At 50.9% G+C, this 21382-nt stretch overlaps 3 protein-coding genes and 1 pseudogene across 14 annotated transcripts; 2 read left to right on the forward strand and 2 right to left on the reverse strand.

Annotated features, from left to right (window-relative positions):
* Positions 1–106: 106 nt before the first annotated feature.
* Positions 107–216, forward strand: LOC123461051 (annotated as a pseudogene).
* A 6983-nt stretch (positions 217–7199) lies between these two features.
* Btbd19 (BTB domain containing 19) lies at positions 7200–13904 on the reverse strand. 8 transcript variants are annotated; one of them, XM_004670508.2, is made up of 8 exons: positions 12983–13904; positions 11567–11780; positions 11386–11439; positions 9107–9166; positions 8553–8621; positions 8338–8469; positions 8101–8226; positions 7200–7975 (listed from the first exon to the last, which is right to left on the reverse strand). In XM_004670508.2, the coding sequence occupies exons 1-8, from the start codon at positions 13066–13068 to the stop codon at positions 7841–7843; spliced, it is 876 nt and encodes a 291-aa protein (XP_004670565.2). In that variant the 5' UTR covers positions 13069–13904; the 3' UTR covers positions 7200–7840. The 8 variants fall into 8 exon arrangements, with proteins under 8 accessions (XP_004670565.2, XP_045004713.1, XP_045004711.1 ...); XM_045148778.1 differs by having other exon boundaries at positions 8089–8226; XM_045148776.1 differs by having other exon boundaries at positions 7200–8226; positions 11744–11780.
* Dynlt4 (dynein light chain Tctex-type 4) lies at positions 7817–15949 on the forward strand. 5 transcript variants are annotated; one of them, XM_045148781.1, is made up of 4 exons: positions 7817–9184; positions 14318–14585; positions 14879–14943; positions 15194–15949. In XM_045148781.1, exon 4 carries the CDS (start codon positions 15202–15204, stop codon positions 15859–15861), a length of 660 nt encoding a protein of 219 aa, XP_045004716.1. In that variant the 5' UTR covers positions 7817–9184; positions 14318–14585; positions 14879–14943; positions 15194–15201; the 3' UTR covers positions 15862–15949. The 5 variants fall into 5 exon arrangements, with proteins under 5 accessions (XP_045004716.1, XP_045004715.1, XP_045004717.1 ...); XM_045148780.1 differs by having other exon boundaries at positions 14318–14482; XM_045148782.1 differs by having other exon boundaries at positions 7817–8700; positions 14318–14482.
* Positions 15875–20850, reverse strand: Plk3 (polo like kinase 3). Its single transcript, XM_004670510.2, has 15 exons — positions 20638–20850; positions 20379–20486; positions 20175–20291; positions 19928–20057; positions 19752–19839; positions 18830–18925; positions 18542–18740; positions 18299–18425; positions 18027–18118; positions 17694–17787; positions 17321–17404; positions 17061–17223; positions 16775–16904; positions 16481–16594; positions 15875–16371 (listed from the first exon to the last, which is right to left on the reverse strand). The coding sequence occupies exons 1-15, from the start codon at positions 20848–20850 to the stop codon at positions 16180–16182; spliced, it is 1947 nt and encodes a 648-aa protein (XP_004670567.1). The 3' UTR covers positions 15875–16179.
* Between the last annotated feature and the right edge of the window lie 532 nt (positions 20851–21382).

Consider the following 21382-nt stretch of genomic DNA (forward strand, 5'->3'; position numbering starts at 1 on the left):
ATACCTCACATCTGCTGTAAATATACATGTAAAAACTATAGCCATCTAGGAGGTGCAGCTAGGGCACTGAACCTCTCTGGGAGGTTGGAAGTGAAAGGCCACACCCATACTCTGGCTTTCCTTATCACGTAAATCTTTCACCTTTTACTAAAGATTTGCATGGAGAAGAAGAACAGTTGAGTCATTGACCAATTTTTCTTTTTTTTGTGTTAGGGTCTCACTCTAGCCTAGACAGGCCTTGAATCCTCAGGTTATTCTCCTGCCGCAGCCCTACAGAGCTGAGATTATAGGCGTGAGTCATTAGGTTGGGCTCACTAATGAGTTTCTCTTAACTTTTTTTAATACTGATTTATTTGCAAGCAGAGCTAGAGAGACAGCTAGAGAGAAGAGAGACAGACAGAGAGAATGGGTGTGCTAGGACCTCTAGTCACTGAAAACTCTAGAAGCATACACCACTTTGTGCTTCTGGCTTACATGGGTACTGGGGATTTGAACTTGGATCCTTAGGCTTCACAGGTAAGTGCCTTAACCACTAAGCCATCCCTCCAGTCTACTAATGAGTTTCTTGAAGCTATTTTCTACCACGTTCTCAGAGACTTAAAAGTTAGACGGGCTGGAGAGATGACTTAGTGGTTAAGGTGCTTGACTACAAAGCCAAAGGACCCAGGTTTGATTCCCCAGGACCCACATATGCCTGATACACAAGGGGGTGCGCAAGTCTGGAGTTTGTTTGCAGTGGCTGGAGGTCCTGGTGTGCCCATTCTGTCTCTCTCAAACAAACAAATAAATAAAGTAGACTCTGGGGTGGGATAGTATGTGCTGGTAATCTATCACTTCAGAGGCTGATCACTGTAGTCTTTGCTTGCTTTTTTTCTTTTCAAGGTTCAGTTTCACTCTAGCCCAGGCTGACCTAGAACTCACTCTGTAGTCCTAGGCTGGCCTTGAACTCACATCAATTCTACCACCTCTACCTCCCAATTGCTGGGAATAAAGGCATGTGCCACTATGCCCAACTATTTTTAAGTACTTTTATTAATTATTTATTTGCAAAAACAATAGAGAAAATGGAGCATGCCAGAGCCTCCTGCCACTGAAAATGAACTCCAGATACCTATGCCACTTGAATCAAACTAACCACACCGAACATGCTTTTGTTTTCTCTTTCTTTCCCCCCTCCCACAATCCCAGGGAAGACCAGCAGACTGCTTTTTTTTTCAAGGTAGGGTCTTGCTCTAGCCCAGGCTGACCTGGAATTCACTCTGTATTCTCAGGGTGGCCTTGAACTCTCAGCAATCCTCCTACCTCTACCTCTCAAATGCTGGGATTAAAGGCCTATGCCACCATGCCCAGCTGCCTTTTTTTCTTTTATGTGAGAGTGAGAGGTATATAGAGAGAATTGACATGCAAGGGCCTTCAGTGCATGCATCCCCTTGTGGTATGTGTGACTTTGCACACTTGTGTCACAATGCATCTGGCTTACATGGGGCATGGAGAATTGAACATGAGTTCTTAGGCTTCACAAGCAAGCACCTTAACAGCTAAGCCATCTCTCCAGCCCTTTTTTTTTTTTTTTCTTTTGGTTTTTCATAGTAAGGTCTCACTCTTATCTAGCCCAGGCTGACCTAGAATTCACTATGTAGTCTCAGGGTGGCCTGAAACTCAGTGATCCTCCTACCTATGCCTCCCAAGTGCTTGGATTTAAAGTTGTGTGCCACCACACCCAGCTCTTTATATATATATTTATTCACTTGTTAGAGAATGGGTGCAGCAAGGCCTCTAGCCATTGCAAATGAACTCCAGACGCATGTAACACCTTGTGTATCTGGCTTATGTGGGTCCTGGGGAATTGAACCTGGGTTCTTTGGCTTTGCAGGCAAACACCTTAACCAATCAGCCATCTCTCTCTCTTTTTTTTTTTTTTTTTCTTTTAAGATAGGCTCTCACTCTGTAGTCCCAAGCTGTTCGTGAACTCACAGTGATCCTCCCACCTCTGCTTCCCAAGTGCTGGGATTAAAGGTGCATGCCACATACTGGGCTCACACCCAGCTTTTGAGCCTGTTTCATTCTTTTTCATAGCATACATTGCTCTCTGAAATTAGATTATACATTTACTTAATATTTTAATTTATTTATGAGACAGAGGGGCATTCCAGAGCCTCTAGCTACTGCAAATGAACTCCAGATACATGTGCTACCATGTGCATCTGGCTTACGTGGGTACTAGGGAATCAAACCTGGGTCCTTAGGCTTCATAGGCAAGTGTCTTAATCACTAAGCCATCTCTCCAGCCCTACATTTTTTAAAATTTTTTGTTTATTTTTATTTATTTATTTATTTGAGAGCAACAGAGAGAGAGGCAGAGAGAGAGAGAGAGAGAGAGAGAGAGAGACAGAATAGGCATGCCAGGGCTTCCAGCCACTGCAAATGAACACCAGATACTTGCACCCCCTCATGCATCTGGCTAACGTGGGTCCTGGGGAATCAAGCCTTGACCCAGGGTCCTTAGGTTTCACAGGCAAGCACTTAACCGCTAAGCCATCTCTCCAGACCCCCTACATTTATTATTTTAAGACTTATTTTATTTATTTATTAGAAACACAGGGGGAAGCTGGGCATGGTGGCGCACGCCTTTAATCCCAGCACTTGGGAGGCAGAGGTAGGAGGATCACCGAGAGTTCAAAGCCACTCTGAGACTACATAGTTAATTCCAGGTCAGCCTGGACCAGAGTGAGACCGTACCTCGAAAAACCAAAAAAAAAAAAAAAAAAAGAAAGAAAGAAAGAAACACAGGGGAGGGGAGAGAGAATGAGAATAGGCATGCCAGGGCCTCTAGCTATTGCAAACAACCTCCAGATGCATGCACCACCATGTGCATCCATGGTTTACGTGGGACCTGGAGAATCAAACCTGGGTTCTTTTGCTTTGCAGGCAAGCGCCTTAACCACTAAGCCATCTCTCCAGCCCAGATTATACATTTATGTTCTTACTTGTTCACTGTACATTTCTCCTCCTAGAATGTAAATTCCATGAGGTAGATCCTTTACTTTTCTCTCATGTACTCCATGATGCTAATACTTCCAGTGAGTGTTCAATGATTATTTTATCAAATGAATATATTTATTTCCTAAACATGTAATATAGTATTTAACACTCTACTATAATTCTATGTACAATTTTTAAAATTTTTATTTATTTATACATATGTGTGTGTGCCACAGCAAATGTGTGGAGGTCAGAAAGTAACTTTGAGGTATCTATGCTTTACCTTCTTTGAGACAGATATGCTTTTTAAAAATTTATATTTATTTATTTATTTAAGAGAGCAAAAGAGAAAGAGGCAGAGTGAGAATGAGCACACCAAGGCCTCCAGCCATTGTAAACAAACTCCACATGCATGCACTACCTTGTGCATCTGGCTTACATGGGTCCAGGGGAATGGAACTGAGGTCCTTTGGCTTTGCAGGCAAACGCCTTAGCCACTAAACCATCTCTCCAGCCCAAGAGAGAAACTTTGTTTTTGTGGAGGCAGGGTCTCAAATTTGCCTTGCACTTACAGTGATCCTCCTACCCCATCCTCCTGAACAGTGGACTAAAGACATGTCCACCATACCCAGCTAACACAGACTCTCTTTTACTACAGATGGACAGCCAGACTGCCAAGATGCTTCTAGAGCTTCCAATTTTCTTGGCTGTACCTCCCACTGTCATAGTTGTTGAGATAGTAGTTGGGATCATAGATGCATGTGCCACTTTGCATCAGGCTTTATGTGGTTGATAGAGAATTGAACCAGGCCAGCAGCCTTTTATTTATTTATTTATTTATTTATTTATTATTGAGAGGGGGGGGGAAGGGAGAGAGAGAGGGAGGGAGGGACAGGGCATGCCAGAGCCTGCAGCCACTACATAGGAACTCCAAATGCATGTGCCACCTTGTGCATCTGGCTTACATTGGTACTGAGGAATCAAACCTGGATCCTTAGACTTCACAGGCAAGCACCTTAACTACTAAGCCATCTTTCCAGTCCCAGCCCCTCTTTTTATTTTTTTCAGACAGAATTTTACTGTCTACCCTGGACTGATCTTTATGAGATCCTCTTGTCTCAGCCTTTCAAGTGCTGGATTACAGGTGAGTACCACTAAACTTAGAGACCTTAGCTCTTAAAAAAAAATAAATAAAATTTTCCAGGCATGATGGTGCACAACTTTAATTCCAGCACTGGAAAAGCAGAAGTGAGCTTGAGGCTACATAGTGGATTCCAGGTCAGCCTGGGCCAAAGTAAGACCCTATTTCAAAAAAATAAAAATAAAGAAAGAAACTGGACATGGTGGCATATACCTTTAATCCAAGCACTTGGGAGGCAGAGGTAGGAGGATCACTATGAGTTCGAGGCCAGTCTGGAACTACAGAGTGAGTTCCAGATCAGCCTGGGTTGGAGTGAGACCCTATCTCAATAAAACAGGGTAAAATTAAGTCATTCATTTAACATTAGCAGAACATCAATGTGACACGAAGATTCATGTCTTCAGTAATTGAGTAATGAAACAACTGGCAAAAGGTATTCAAGAGCCTGAGTATATAGGCCTGTAATCCCAGCTACTTCTTCAGAGGCTAAGACAAGGAAGATGGCAAGGTCAAGTCTTGTCTGGATACAAAAGTGTTTAATTAAAAAAATAAAAACAAAACTACAGGGCTGGAGAGATGGCTTAGTGGTTAAGGTACCTGCCTGTGAAGCCTAGGGAACTGGATTAAATTCCCCAGTAACCACATTTTAGCCAGATGCACAAGGTGAAACATGCACCGAATTTGTATGCAGTGGCTAGAGGCCCTGGTGCATCCATTTTCTGCCTCTCTCTCTCTCAAATAAATAAATAAATTTTTTTTTAAATATTTTTATTTATTTTTTATTTGAGAGTGACAGACAGAGAAAGAGGCAGAGAGAGAGAGGGAGAGAGAATGGGCGCACCAGGGCCTTCAGCCACTGCAAATGAATTCCAGACGCGTGCGCCCCCTTGTGCATCTGGCTAACGTGGGACCTGGGGAACCGAGCCTCGAACCGGGGTCCTTAGGCTTCACAGGCAAGCGCTTAACTGCTAAGCCATCTCTCCAGCCCTATAAAGTTTTTTTGTTAACTTAAAAAATTTATTTATTGGGGCTGGAGAGATGGCTTAGCAGTTAAGCGCTTGCCTGTGAAGCCTAAGGACCCCAGTTTGAGGCTCAATTCCCCAGGACCTACGTTAGCCAGATGCATAAGGGGACACACACATCTGGAGTTCTTTTGCAGTGGCTGGAGGCCCTGGAGCACCCATTCTCTCCCTCTCTCTCTCTCTCTCTCTCTCTCCCTCTCTCTCTGACACTCTCAAATACATAAATAAAAATAAATAAAAACATTTTTTAAAACTTTATAGTTTATTTTTGTTTCTTTGGTTTTTTTTCTTCAAGGTAGGGTTTCCCTCTAGATCAAGCTGACCTGGAATTCAGGGTGGCCTTGAACTCACAGCAATCCTCCTACCTCTGCCTCCTAAGAGCTGGGATTAAAGGCTTGTGTCACCATATCCAGCTATATATAGGTTTTATGAGGCAGGGTCTCCCTCTAGCCCAGGCTAATCTGGAACTATGGAGTTTTGGGCTGGCCTCAAACTCATGGCTATCATCCTATCTCTACTTTCCAAATGCTGGGATTAAAAGTGTGTGCCACCATGCTTGGCCTAAAAAATATATTTGCAAGGAGAGTATATATAGGTGTTGTGGTAGTTTGAATGTATGGCCCCACAGACTCAGATGTTTTATTAAAATTGAGCCCCTAGCAAGCAGGTCCATGCTACAGGGGGTGTGTCTCTGCGGGTGAATCTGAATTCCAGCTCTAAGGTGTATGGAGGGCAGTTTGGAGCTCTGCCTGTTTGCTAGTGTTGGTATTGCTAATGCTGGCTTCTCTCTTTCTGTTGTGATGCATGCTAGAGTAGTGAGCCAGCCTTTGCCACGATGGAACTTCCCCAGGAATTTTTTTTAAAATATACTAATATTTATTATTTACTTATTTGAGAGAGAACAAAATGGGCATGTCAGGGAGACACATGTACCACCTTGTGCATTTGTGCATCTGACTTTACGTGGGTACTGGAGAATCAAACCTGGATCCTTTGGCTTTGCAGGCAAGTGCCTTAACCACTAAGCCATCTCTCCAGCACAAATTTTTTGTTTTTGTTTTTGTTTTTTTGAGGCAGGGTCTTCCTCTAGTCCAAGCTAACCTGAAATTCACTCTGTAGTCTCAGGATAGCCTTGACCTCATGGCAATCCTCCTACCTCTGCCTCCCAAGGGCTGGGATTAAAGATGTGTGCTACCACGTCCACATCCAGCCAATGATTTTTTAAATTTATTTATTAGAGACAGAGAGCAGGAGAGAGTGTGTTAGAATGGGCACACCACGGCCTCTAGCCACTGCAAATGAACTCCAGACACATGCGCCACCATGTGCCTCTGGCTTATGTGGGGCCTGGAGAATTTAACTGGGGTTGTTAGGCTTCACAGGCAAGTGCCTTAACCACCAAGCCATCTCTCCAGCCCTAAATTAAAATTTAAAAATAAACAATAATAAGGTGGGAGATGACTCAGTGATTAAAGGCTTTTACTTGCAAAGGCTACCAGCTCAGCTTATTCAGCCACCCACATAAAGTGGGACATAAAAAGTAGCACAAAGCCTGGAGCGATGTTGCACACCTTTAATCCTAGCACTAGGGAGGCCGAGGTTTGAGGATTGGCGTGAGTTCGCCAGCCTGAGACTACATAATGAAATCCAGGTCAAACCTGGGCTAGAGCTAGACAGGACCCTACCTCGGGAGGAAGAAAAAAAAAGGTGGGGGGCTTGAACTGTGTCTTCCTTAGCTTAAGCTCTCTTTCACTTAAAGCTGTAAACTATAAGATGTTTACCATAAAGGAAGCCGGACATGGTGGCACACCCCAGCACTTGGGAGGCAAAAGTAGGATCACTGAGACTACATAGTGAATTCCAGGTTAGCCTGGACTAGAAACTCTACCTCAAAAAGGACCGAACAAATAGCTCTGTGGCAGAGTGCAGTGAAAGGCTCTGTACCGCAAAATAAAATAAAATAACAAATGAACTCTGTGAACTCCAGGACTCCCAAAGACAAAAGCAGGGTTGAGGAAAGATTGTTATATATTCAAGAACACAGTAGTTTTGAGTATTCTCAAATAAACTGTATTTTGTCTTAGAAAGCAACAAGGACGGCGGGGGGAGGGAGGGCACGGATTGAGAGGGCGCTGGCTGGGTGACAGGAAGGCAAGCAGACGAAACCCACGTGAAAGGACGCTTCCAGGAACCTGAAAGAGGTGTTCATGGAGGCAAGAATGACATTCAAGTTTCTTTTTCCTTTTTTGGCTTTTCGAGACACTCAAGTTTCTGGAGTGGGCATCCACGGGTGTGAGAAGCGCTATCTGTGCAGCTGGGCGAGGTGGGGTGGGGCAAGCTGGGGAAACTCGGTTGTGCGCGGCGGACTCTCCAGGAGGGACTTGTTAACAGGCTGAGCTGAATAAACACCTGAGGATCTTCAGAGCGGACGCTCCCTCGAGCGCCCTGAGGAAGGATACGGAGTGAGGGCGTGGAGGGAAGGCAACCTTTACTTTGGGGTCTCGGCCCCGCTCACAGAGCCGAGCCCAGCCCCAAACACTAGGATAGACGCGCCCCTCGCGTGGCGCCCAGCGGAGAACTGTCCTTCCGGTCCGGCTAACCGGGCATGCTGGGAGCGGAAGCCAACTCCAAGCGCAGAGCACGTCGGGAACTGTAGTTTTGAGCAGGCAAATGTCTCACAGGTCGCGGGATGGGATTACTTGAAAGGAAGGTCCAGAAATCGGTGGTGTTCTCGAGGCAGGGTGCCCCTCCGGCAGCGGCACGGGGCACCGCGCACTGCGTCTCCTCTCCGCAGGGCGTGGCACTTCCACGCCTCCACGATCTGCTCCACCTGCAGGAGAAACTGGTCCCCACGCAATCCAGACATGGCCCCTCGCCCGAAAGACCCTGGGCAAGGCCCCGCGTCTTGTCCCCACGCTGCGAAGTGGATATGAGCCTGGTTACTTGCGTCCGCACCGGGATGAGCGGTTCCCGCCGGTTCTGCTCTTCCAGGGCGCTCAGCTCAGCCGGGGCGAGCAAGGCCAGTCTCAGCTCTGGGACCACTGGAGCCGCCACCTCGGCCACAGGCCGCTCCAACACTGCCTGTGAACGTCAGCCCTGAGCCCTGGCAGGGTAGGGCATATACCCCACCGCCCTTTGCCCGGTTCCTGCTGCCCGCGCTGCCTTCATAACCCTCCCCTAGACTTCACTCACAGCCCCTACGCGCGCCCAGTTCCGGGCTGCCTGGACCAGCTCAGCCTCGTCCACGCACAACTTGTCGCTGCGCAGCAAGGGCAGCAGCGCCGTGGCGGACAGCTCCAGGAATCCGCGGGTCCTGAGCGCCTCCTATGAGCCGCAGGATTGGTGAGGGATGTGGGGGAGCAGAATGGCGTGTTGGGGTTTACGAATATGAAAGTGGGAAACAGTACCTGGCTGTGGACCTCGATGAAGGCTATGCACCGCTCCTGCAGGGGCCTCAGGCCAAAGGTTACCGCTACCTGAGAGCAGAATGAAAGAGGTCAGGCTGGAAAATGGAGAGAGCCTGAAGCCCAGTCCTGCACACTGGGGACCACCACTGTAAGCCTGACTCCATTCCTAACTGGGGAAGCTGACAGGAAACTAGACCTGGGGAAAATGCTTTGGAACATCAATACCCAGGTGAAAGCTAAGCCAGATCCTTCAAACCCTACCCTGGGGCCGAGGTTTAGCATCTAGACTCCGCACCTGACCCCATCTTTACCATGTCCCACCATTAATAGAAAACCAGCAAAAACTTCCTAGCCCTTTGACTGCTATATCCTGCACCCCACAGATTTGGGCACAGAGTTGATCTCATAAATATCTTTGGAGCACCTCTGTCCCTGTCGTGTCTCGAGACTTTTCCAGGGTAGACATAGGCAGCCAAGGCTTCTGGCACATGGAAGGAATCTAAGACCACATACTGAAAGCCAGATTCTTCCCAGGCCTGCTCAGCAACACTCACCTGCAGGGCCTCACAAACCAACTCCACATCCAGTACCTTCACTACATATTCCAGGCACAGCTGGGGGCAGAAATGAACGTGAGTGCTGTGTGGAGGTGTCTCTGTTTCATACCCCATCCCTACCCCAGAAGCAGCATAAGTAAGTTTGGAGCAGTGAGTCAACCAGACTCCTAGTAGGAGAGTAAGGGAATTGTTAAGCCTTAAGACTTGGCAGCCAGGTGTAATGGGGCACACCTTGGGATGCTGAGGTAGGACGACTGCAGTGAGTTCAAGGCCATCCTGAGACTACAGAGTGAATTCCAGGTCAGCCTGGGCTAGAGCAAGACTCTTATCTCCCTCTCTCTCTCTCTCTCTCTCTTTTTAGAGGTGCAGGCTGACCTGGATTTCACTATGTAGTCTCAGGGTGGCCTCAAACTCACAGTAATCCTCCTACCTCTGCTCCCTGAGTGCTGGGATTAAAGGCATGTGTCACCATGCCTGGCACCTATTTATTTCTCTTGAGGCAGGGGCTCATGGTAGCCCAGGTTAACCTAGAAATCACTGGTAGCCCAGGCTGGCCTCAAACTCATAGCAATCCTCCTACTTCAGCTTCTCCAGGGCTGGATTAAAGCATGAGCCACCACATCTGGCTGACATGTCTATTTTTACCAGAAACTTGAATTTCATGATTGACATCTCCCTCTCATCCAAACATCCAGGAAAGCACTGGGTCATGACAGTTCTGCCTCCTCTCAGAGCCACCCACCTCTCTCTTGGGCTTCCAGTGCCAGCTTCATCCTGATCACACCCTCTTGACTGCTTCCCTAATTGGACTGGACTGATAAGCTCTTTCCATTTCTCTCTGTCACTTTCCCCTTTAGCTTCCAAATCCCACTCCTCTGACTGAAATCTTCAGTGATTTTCCATTGCCCTCACATGTAACATTAAAAAAAATTCTAAAATCTGGGCTGGAGAGATTGCTCAGTGGTTAAAGGCATTTGCTTGCAAAGCTTGATAGCATGGGTTCAGCTCCCCAGTATCCACATAAAACCAGATGCACAAAGTGGTGGATATCTCTGGAGTTCTGGTATGTTGCATTTGCTAGCCTGGAACTCTATGTAGACCATGCTGGCCTTGAACTTGCCTCTGACTCCTAAGTGCTGAGATTATACTCATGCATCACACTAGGCTTGTGCTGAGAATTGAACCCAAGGTCTGTAGCATGCTAGGCATGCTCTGCCACTGAACTTCACTCTCAGAGAGACTGCATGAATCTGCCCTTGGCACCCTTTCCAATTCATCTTGCCTCCTTGTCACACTCCTAGTCCTACCACACCAAATACCTAACTACCTCCTTTGATCCCACTGTGAATAGAATGCCATCTTCCCATTCTCCTCCTGAGCAAAGCCCTCCTTGTTCTGCCAGATCTAGTACAAATATTTCCTTTTCCAGGAATCTCCTTTCCCCACACATCTCCAGTTGGCTCTCATCTGTCACACTAAATCTATACTCTTTCTTTCTTTCTTTCTTTCTTTCTTTCTTTCTTTCTTTCTTTCTTTCTTTTTTTTTGAGACAGGGTCTCACTCTAACCCAGGCTAACCTGGAATTCACTCTGGAGTCTCAGGGTGGCCTCGAACTCACAACAATACTCCTACCTTTGCTGCTCGAGTGTTGGGATTAAAGGTGTGTGCACCACCACACCTGGTTGGCTAAATTTCATTTTTTGAGGCAGAGTCTCACTTTATAGCCCATGCTACTTTGAACTTGCCATTCTTAGGCTCCTAAATGCTGGGATTATAGGTCTGTGACATGATGGCCCAGGCAGCCCATGCAGGCTAAGTGTTTTCATGTATTTATCCCCACTGTTGAGAACAGAAGCCAAAGCTGATTTTTTTTTTTTTTTGGTGTTTTGTTTGATTGTTGTTTTTCAAGATAGGGTCTCACTCTAGTCCAGACTGACCTGGAGTTCACTATGTAGTCTTAGGGTGTTCTCAAATTCATGGCAATCCTCCTACCTCTATCTCCCGAGTGCTGGGATTAAAGGGATGCCCATGTAAAGATGATTTTTACTTGTACCTACAGCACCAGGCATAAGTACCCCCATGACTTGCCCAAGGCACAAGGAGCGCGCATGGACCCTGTGAACACAGGCACAAATACATGCCCTGGACACAGAGACATACCCACACTTCTGTGTGCACAAATGTTTCCTTCCAAGCCAGACTGCATGTGAGGTGAGGGAGAGTGTGAACTGATCCTACAAGAGGCAAGGGAAAGATGCCCTGGCAGAGACACCCACCTTTCGCAATTCTTCTAGCCCGTACTCCACAGCCGCTGTCAGCACCTCCAGCACCTGCAGAGTGGGTGGATAAGGGAGCCGAAGGGAGTTCCCTTACCCCTTGGCTCACAGCAGGATAAGCAGACTTCTGCCACTTGTACCCCCAGTCTTTCCCACCCAGGCCCCTGCTTGATGGGCTCACAGACTGGCGGTGTAGCTTGACACTGTTGGTATACAGGAACTCTAGCACTGCTAGGAAGGCCTCAGCTGGCACAGTGCTTAGCACCACAGGACTAGGTACCCCAGGGCCTGGCTCTGTGCCCAGAAGTCTCTGGAAGAAGTTGCATCTACAGGCCAACAAACATCGGTGGGCAAATACCTCTTGCCGTTCTTGACCAACCACAAAGCGAACATCACTGTGGAAGAAAGGGGCAGAGAGCCAGGGAAGAAGAGAAGTCCCTTGCCTAGAGCAGTGTACTCACTCTGGCTTTGTCTTTGCCCATCCTGGGCTTTTCTTATATGTGCGGTTAAGAGTCATGGCTTAGCCTGACTTAGGTCCGGGAGACACAGACCTGAGTTCTAGTCTCAGCTCTACCCTGTGGCACTCTAGGCAGTCGACTTCTTATCTTTGAATCTTGGATTTCTCACTTATGTCTGAATGTCTAAGTGGTCTGAGTTGACTAAGCTTGGTCACTGAAGAAAACAAAGCTCATGGAGGAAGGGAAGCTCCTCCTGGTACTCTTGCCAGTAGCTGCAAACTCAGCTTTCTTTCAGCCTTCCTCCTGGAAGAGGATGTGGGGGTGTAGGGTACAGACTGTGCCTTGACTGCAGAAATGGTAGTGATGAACACATCATGAGGTCAGACCACATTTTCCACCTTCATGATCACTTCCGGCCCCAGCCTCTGGGCCTCTCAACAAGGTAGGAGGTAGGAGGCAGGAGCAAGAGAAAAAGCCCAAGGCCTAAGGTTCCCATTACTCAGGGCAGACTATGACCCCTTCTGCCCACCAAAGAGGAAGAATTATGGGAGTCACTAACCTTTGGGGAGAAGATCTGGGACAGATAAGAGACAGTGGGGATACTGAAGCTATATTCTGGTGCTCATGACAAGCCCTGCCCCCAATCAACTCTATTCCTGGTTCCAGACATCACTGACATCTTGGGCAAGCAATGAGCAGTCAGCAACCCTGAACTACTTCCTGTCTGGGTCTCTGGCTCAATCCCTTGAGCTTTGTTCCTCCTGTGAATCCCCAGTTCTCAGTCAGAATTGTCATCTGCTCCTCTGCCTCTTTAAGGAGGGAGGCCCCAGCATGCAGCAGAATGCTCAGTGGAGGGAGTCAAATTACAATTCACCTCTCTGGACTGAGACTCTTTCCCCAGATCCAGACAGGGAAGGGCTTCCCCTGAGTTTACACAGCAACTCTCAGCTCTATCCCCCACTGTCCCCATCTCCAGCTCTCAGGAGATCATGGACACCGGTCAGTTGCCATCCTCTGTAGCTAATTTCCCAGAAAAGGCCAAGTCCTTATTACCTTCCTCTTCATTCAGGACCTCCTCAGAGTCATAGGCCCAAAGGAGCCAGCTGGGGAAAACCCACCAACAGGGCCCACTGCCTCACCTGTACCAGGGGTTGTTGACAAGGCTTCGGAGTGCCGTGGAAAAGGGTGCATCCTGCCCATGCACAACCAGTCCTGAGGTCTCCATAAGAAAAGATGGCGTGGCCTGGGAAGCCTGCTGCTATCTGTTGGCCTGTGGGAGGCCTGGTCAGTCCCAGAGCTTGTAAAGAAACCAGACAGCCTAAAAGGGAGGTGTTGCTCTAGAAAACTGTTCGCTGAAAAGCTGAAATTTAGGAAGAGAGGCCCGGGTTCCCGAAGAAAGCATCAGAGGTTAACAGAGGAGGCCAGAGTGATGGGAACAGAGTGGGGCCCAGACAGAGTAAGGCTGGAGAGGCCTTTGTCAGTCCCAGTACAGGAAGAAGCTGGTGGTAAACTAGGCCCAGACTGGGAGTCTGCCCAAGCAGCAGCTGGGTGGGAAGCCTCTGGTTTCCATGGAAACTGGAACTGAGCCTGTGGAGGCCCCGCCTAGCTCCCTACAGGCCCAGGAAAAACCCTCAGCTCCTAGTCAGCTCCTAATAGAAGGCTAAGGGTCCTAGCACTATGCTTACCTACCCTTGGTCCACAGTTCAAGCCCCCTACCTTCCCAATCCCTCCTGCACAAACGCACAGATCAGGTCCACGTTAGCCAAATACCAAGGAAATTTTTCACCTCCAAAGATAGTTTTCAAGACCCAGATTTAGCTTGTCTGGAGGGGGCGGTCCCATCCCTGGTAGTGGCGGGGGAGGGTTAGGAGAGTAGGCGTCAGCTCTACCAGAAGCAGCCCAGCCCCTGGCATCTTTGAAAAGCAATCGCCTGTGGAGTGAGGGGAGGGGTACTAGGCATACAAGAGGTTTGGCCAGCTTGGCTGGTTCAGCAAAGATCAAGAGACTGGATTCAGATTCACCATTGAGTCATGGCTGCGTCAGGCCTGGGTCCTCCCTGCTGAGCCAATGGGCCTTGGCTCCCCAGCATACAGCCCAGGACTGAGGAAGTCATCCAAGCCCCACCCCAGCTGTGCCCTGGAGCGGAAATGTTTGTCCTTCTTGAGGCTGATGGGGAGACCATAGAACCATGACGTGTGTGCTTCTTCCTGTGGGCCCTGAGGCTGGATTCCTGAGCAGCTGTCTCAATCAAGGCCTTTGCAAATCCCAGGCCCCTGTGACTTGTGCACAAATGGCCAATCATTTCCAGTAGCTCAAGAGCCTTGGGTAGACACCTTCTTGACCAGCACCTCTCAGTTGTTCCATGGTAGTATGTTCTTGAGCTCCAAATCCCTGGGGGCCTCTTCACCCCCATAACTCAGGGAACACCACCCTCAGCAGGTGCCTACACTAGTAACACACAGGTTATTCCACAGCGTGGCTGGAGGGAGGAGCTCCGGGACAGCATGCCTGCCCACTGCAGCAGCCCCATGGTAACTGCACAACACAGCCCTTCTCCGCCCACCTGCTGGCCAAGCCAGCTCAGCAAGAACTGTGGAACCGGGAGAGAGCTCGGAGGCCAAAGGCTACTGGTGACTAAGGTGCCTGAGGGAGTTTCGGGAGAAGAGGGCAAGCCATCCCAGAAGTGATTCTGTGTGAGGTGGAGTCCGAGGCCTAAAGCAGAGGATGGAACTAGCTTCACAGGTGGCCTGCCCCCAGCTTCAGCCCGTCATGGGGAAGATATGTCTTACCCTAGCTAGAGGGGCCTGCAGAGGTGCCGGTGGGCCTGTCCTTCCCGGTGACAGTTAGGGCCACTACTTCCACTGCCTGGAAGCCGGCTTTGCCTCATATCCTCATTGTGCTGGTGAAGTCAGGTGAAAGGGAAAAAAGGACCTGGACTTCATGCTCATCCATCCCACCTCCACAGTGACAATGACAAGTGGAGCTCAGGTTCACAGACTGAGCAACATCCCATTCCCTGCTTACATCCCTAACAGCCTTTAGCCTCCAGGCGCCGAGGAACCCACACAGACCGTCTGATCTACTTGATCCAAAAGTACAGGTAAGAAACGAACAGAGGGTAGCTGGGCATAGTAGTGTGTACCTGTAGCCCCAGATACTTAGGAGTCAAGGTGGGAAGATCCCCTGGGCCCAGAAGTGCAACGCTAGCCTGGACTACATGAGATTATCTCGAAAAGAGACAGACAGCCATGAGGCTAGAGGGTAAAATGCCCTTCTATCGCTGAGGCAGGGGCTGGGCGGTGTAGAAAGATGGACCAGTGAGGAGACCCTAAGTGTGGGTCCCCTACCAGGCAGACCCATGGCTGGCAGGGCCCTGCCACCCGGACGCCAGGAGGAGGAAACTGCCAAAGATCAAGCTTTGAAACCACCGCCAACACGGCCTGGAGGACACCTGCCCAGCATTGATGAGGCCCGGCCTGCAGGTGTGGGCCCGGCCTCCCGCCGGGGCTCCATGTTGGGCCTAGCAGCATCCTTCTCTCGCCGCAACTCACTGGCCGGAACACTGGTGGGTCCTGGAGGTCGTCGCCTATCCCTAGGTCCAGTTCCCCCTCTAGGCTCACGGGTCAGCTTTTCGGGCCTGCCCCTGGTGCCTGTCCGTCACGCGACACCTTCGTATCGCACGGAGCCGCTGCCGGGGGAATGCTGGGAGGCTGCAAGTGCACAGCGCGCCCTGGAAGCACTGTTGGACGCAGAGCTGTGCAATGCATCCTACTCTGGCACTGAGGCTGGGAGACTGGCACGGGAACTATGTGAGCAGGTACGCATGCGCATGCGTGAGCTCTGCCCACCGCGCTACAAGCTTGTGTGTAGCGTGGTGGTGGGGCCACGTGCAGGCCAGGGCGTGCACGTGGTCAGCCGAGCACTCTGGGACGCAGTGCACGACGGGCTGGCTTCTGCCACTTACACAAACGCCTCACTGTTCGCAGTGGCCACGGTCCACGGGCTGTACTATGAATGAGGAGGCCTTCAAATTCTGCAAAAATGGTTTATTGTCCCAGAAGGAGGCCCCCCTGGGGCTCACATCCCAATAAATAAATGTCAAATAAATAAAAGTGGTCCATAAATAACGCCCCCTAGCTGGGGACTAAGGCTCAGGCTTATCTCAGGGAGCAAGGGCAGGCTGCCCCCAACTCCAGTAAAGCTGATCCCTGATTCCCTGGGGGACTTGGCCCAGAGCCCCCAGTGAGGCACCAAAAGAAAAGGGAGGGCCAGGGCATTCCAGGCACAGGCCTCAAGCTTGAGGGGTTGGATAATAGTCTGCTCTGCAGTTTAGGACCTAAGGGGGACTTCGGTCCCTGAGCAGACGCAGAGCGTAGCGCAGTCGCTGCCGCAGGTCTGGGGAGCAGCCCAGCTGCCGGAGGTGGGAAGCGAGGTAAGTATAAGCACTGCGATTCCGGGCCACAAAAGTCACAAGAAGTGGCTCCCAGCCACTGAGGATCAGCTTTGTGTGGTCCCCATAGAAGTTCACCTGCGTACAAGAAGATGACATTGCTCAAGGCTTGGGCCCTCGGCCTAATTTCCTTCCCAGCAACCAGGGCCTCCCAGACTGTCACTCCAGCTCCAGGACAGGCTCTTACCTGGACAGTGCCATCACTAAATAGCATGAGTAGGGCCTGATCTGTCTTGACCCACTGCAACAGCAAGGGCGGAGCAGGCACCTCTACCTCTTCCACACTGGGCAGATCCCCACCCTGTGAGAAGAGACAGGGCAGGTCACTAGTCTGGCATGAGCTGGGTCTCTCGCTATTGACACCTCCCTCATGTATGGGACCAGCCTCTATCTTTGACTCCACCATCACCACCAACAGGGAACTAGAAGGGTTCAGGATGCATTAGTCTCTGAAATGCCCAACCCCAGCCCACCCGCACACCTTCATGAGGTGCTGCTCCATGTAGGAGGCAAAATACCGCAGGATGCCCAGCTGAGGCTGCAGAGCCCGGGGTACAGCACCCACGGAAAAGGAGAAATGCTTCGTGCTGGTGGGGTTGTAGTGCACAGTCCTAGAAGGGGGAAGCAGAGATCAGAGGGAACCCTGCACCAATGTCTCTTCACCTGGGCTTGAAACTCTAGACCCCTGAGCCCAGGAATAAACACCAAGGTGCAAACTTGCTGGGTATAACAGCCTAAGTACCAAGCCCCCCCACAACAGCACTTACTTTCTATTGGCCGACAAGGCCATGTGTGTGCCGTCGTTGAAAAGCACAGCCACGCGGCGGCTGGACAGTTGGTACCCAAAGCCAAACTTGTTGGAGTAGTCAACCCACTTGCTGACCCATACCAGAGGCTCTGGCTGTGCCAATGGGGCCGGGTTCTGTTCCGCTGTTATGGAAAAGGAGGGAGTGAGTGAGGCCTTTCCTCTGGCCTCGAGACCAAAGAACTTCCCAAACCATTCACATGTACCAGACCCCAACCTTACCCGGGGGCATAAAGGCCACACAGTTTCTTAGAGCACAGAGAGCAGACTCCACCACTGTGGCAACAGTCAGACCTTCTTCAAATCCTGAAGGGAACAAGGCACAGATGGACTGGGTGTCTTGAGTCTCTGAACTAGATGGGGGTAAAGAACTCTTAGAAGTGTATGACTGACTTCGTGTGTGTGGATGAGTTGACAATATAGGTCAGTGAGTGTGTGTATGTGAGACAGACTGACTGAGGAAATGGCAGGGCACAATGCCATTTAGACAATAGCTACCATGGACCCAGGCCATGTCTTTCTGCCAATTCCTTCCTTCTGATCCCTGGTCTCCACCCCAGCAACCTCCAGCACCTCTCGTCCTTTGGCTCCTCACCATCTCCACTGCTCGTCAGCGTCCCACGGGGTGAGCTGTCTTCAGCAGCTGTCTCCACAACACTGACAGGGGCTAGACCCAAACCTGCTGGAGCCTGGAAAGTGGAGTAGGGATGGGCAATGAGGCAAGCCCTGAAATCCAAATCCTTGAAAGTCCATGGCCCTGCCCTGCCCTGGCTCCCAGGGCACTTCAGGTCAGTCCCAGCTGGCTAATGAGACACAGCCAATTAAGCCACCATGAGGCTGGGTGCTTCATCAGCCTTTTATGCTGGGCTTTCCTCACCTGCTACAGTTGGGGTGAGTCAGGGAAATAATGCCCACGTGAGTACCTCACCTCAAGCCTGGCATCTGGATGACCAATGGAGGTACGCAGGAGGCCGCTCACCAAACAGGAGACATTGTCCCGTTCCTCAGGATGGTTCTTATCTGGGAGTGAGGGAGGATATATTTCTCAGTGTCCTGAACAACCCCATTTCCCACAGGGCTGGCACACGGACAGGCCTTTCTAAATGTCTGGACAACATATGCTGTCCTCAAGAGTTCATTCACAGGCATCCACACTCTCATACCCCTTAAATGAATGTGACAAGCCACTCTATTACTCACTCTTGTTCTTCTTCCTGCCAAACAGGCTCTTGGTAACTTTGGCAAACAGACTCCTTGCAGGGTTGGGGGGTGTCAGATCTGGGACTGTCACACAGCTGCTGACAGGAAGCCGATCAGGGGTGTAGCCCTAGAGAAGGGAGACATGTCAACAGAGAATAGAGAACCCTAGAGGTCCTGTCACTTGCCCTCATTTATCTCTCAGAAACACGCAGAGCCAATTCAGGTGTCTGGCAAGCTACAGACCTTGGTGAAGAAATCATGGCGCAGTATCTGCTCAATAGAAGGGCGGTCTCGAGGAGAAGCTCGAAGGATGGCAGCCAGGAGCTGCCGGGCAGGCAGTGAGAGACTGGCAGGCAGTGTGTAATGAACCTGCTTGATACAGCGGTAAGTTTCCTTCAGGTCAGCAGTCTCAAAAGGGGGGCTCCCACAAAGCAGTGTGTACCTGTGGCCCAGGGTTAGAAGGTCAGTACAGTGATAGGAATGCCCCGCCCATGTGCCTACTACCTGTCTGCCACTAACAGCAACACTCACATGACGCAGCCCAGTGACCACACATCTGCCTCAGGGCCATGGCCCTGTCTCAGCAGCACTTCTGGAGCCACATAGTTTGGAGTGCCACAGATGGTCCTGAAAGAGGGTAGGGTGGAGAGGGGAAGGCTGAGATGCAGCCCAGCAGCCAACACTCCCCCTCAGGCCAGCTCCTGCTGTGAGTGCAGGCAGAGCAGCTGCCTGTCACCAAGGACCAGAGAACTTCTGCTTGTCTTAGGACAATGGATGCTGGGAATGGCAGCTGAGTCCCCACCCACTTGCCGAGCCCAGCTGCTCTGCACGACAGGAGGCCCTCACTCCCAACCCAGTCCCCTCCCCCAAGGTCAACACAGAGGGTCCATTGCTGACCCCTTACCCCATACCCATCTGTCAAACACTCATCAGGCTGTCATCTTCTTTGGTCTATGTCACATATGCATCAACACCAGCTGTCACCACCACCCCCTCCGTAAATACTCATCTGCCATACATGCTAAACGTGTCATGAACACCTTACTGCAGTGGTCACAGCAGGGTCTTCTTACACACATCCACATGAAGCATTGTGCCCTGCCATTTCCTCAGTCAGTCTGTCTCACATACACACTCACTGACCTATATTGTCAACTCATCCACACACACAAAGTCACTCATACACTTCTAAGAGTTCTTTACCCCCATTTAGTTCAGAGACTCAAGACACCCAGTCCATCTGTGCCACACATTTGTAAGAACTTCATCCTCTCCACCAGACCCCAAAACATAGTTACCACCCCCACCTTCACACATACAAAAACAGCCCATCACCCCTTCTCCATCACATATACACATCAGGTCACCTTGCTTCCCACATACATATCATCTGTGACACGTATCTGTGCCCCACAAAAAAAAAAAAAAAAAGCCTATTCCTCCCTTCACTCACTTTTTCCTCTGGTCTGGGGGCTCTAACCGAGATGCCAGCCCAAAATCCCCCACTTTCAGTTCCATGTTCTCAGTGATGAAAAAATTTCCTGGACAGGGGCAGAAAGATGTGTCAGATGCCTCCTCCCTTCACGGCAGCCCCAACGACCCACCCTGCGGGGGCCTAGGGAGTCTCACCTAGCTTGAGGTCCCGGTGTAAGATACCCCTCTGGTGCAAGTACTTGAGGCCTGAAAGGATCTGCCGCAGGTAGTAGCGCACCTCTGGCTCCAACAGGGTGTGCCGGGCCTTCCAGATGTGGGCCAGTGACTGCAGAAAACCACTGTCTCAGCCCCGGCTCACCTTCCGTAGCCCTCCCTCCATCTGGGCTTGCTGAGAAAGAAAGGGCTCCAGCTTTGGGTCTCAAGAACCCCTTCCTTCCCCAACCTTTCGGCTGCATAGCTCCAGGAAAATGTATATGTTGTCAGCATCCTCAAAGTGGTGCGAAAAACGAACGATATGGCGGTGCTGGAGGTCTCGGTGCAATTCGATCTCGTTTAGGATCTGTGACAGGGACACGGATCGTCATCTTCCCACGGTTCCCAAGCCACTGTCCCTTCCTCACCCCTTGCCCTCTGGGCCTGGACCTACCTTCTCTCGTTGATGAGGCTTGGCGACGCGGCTCTGCGGGATGATTTTGACGGCGTAGGAGACGCCGGTGTCTGTGTCAGTGGCCTCGTAGCAGCGAGCGAAGCCCCCCTGGAAAGAGGGGGGACATCAGGCTCGGCCTTCCAGGGAGGCTGGGTCTGGCCCACACACGTCCCCACGTCGAGGTCAAGCTCACCCACCCCGCCCGGCAAAGGCTCCCCTCCACCTTCGCCAGCGCGCCCCCACCGAGCCCCCGGCCCACCTTGCCCAACAAGCGGCCTTTGACGTAAGTGCGGCCGCTGCCCGGGTCGGTGATGAGGCGTCCAGGGTCCGGCGCCCGTGGCCCAGCTAGCATCTCCAGCTCGGATCCTGGCGAGGCGGCACTGGAAGGCGGCCCTGGCCCGGCGGGGGGCGCGGGCGGGGCGGCCGCACGCGGGAAGGGGCGCGGGGACAGGAAGCCCGCGGCCGGCTCCATGCAGGCGGCGCGTCACAGCGCCTGCCCGGTGCTCTCGGTTCCGCCCGGCCCCGGCCGCGCGTGGCGCTGCCTGGTTTAGCTACGCTGCGCTGGCGCCCGAGGGAGCCCGGCGTTTTTATCAATGAACGCCTGCCCCCTCCCCCGACAGCTCGTCACCCAGAGCCCCGCCCCTTTCCTGACGAGAAGCCACGCCCCCGTTGCCGGGCCTTGCATCACCCCGAAGCTCCGCCCCCGTCCGGCTCACCCTGTGACCACGCCTCCTGGTCCTACCTTAAAGGCACCGCCGTAGTTCTAGTCACCATGCAGATGCCATCTGGGCAGCTGGCTGCAACTCTTTCTTTTTTCAGCTACTCCACAGTAGTGACGTGTCCTGCTAATTTTTTTTTTTTTTTTTTTTTGGTTTTTTCGAGGTAGTAGTCGCAGTCTGGCCTTGAATTCACAGCAGTCCTCCTACCTCTGCCTCCTAAGTGCTAGGATTAGAGGCGTGCTCCACACATCAGGCTACATTTTTATTTCAAGGGATAAGTGTGTA

This window comes from Jaculus jaculus, chromosome 5 (genome assembly GCF_020740685.1).
Source record: "Jaculus jaculus isolate mJacJac1 chromosome 5, mJacJac1.mat.Y.cur, whole genome shotgun sequence".
NCBI classification, from domain to species: domain Eukaryota; kingdom Metazoa; phylum Chordata; class Mammalia; order Rodentia; family Dipodidae; genus Jaculus; species Jaculus jaculus.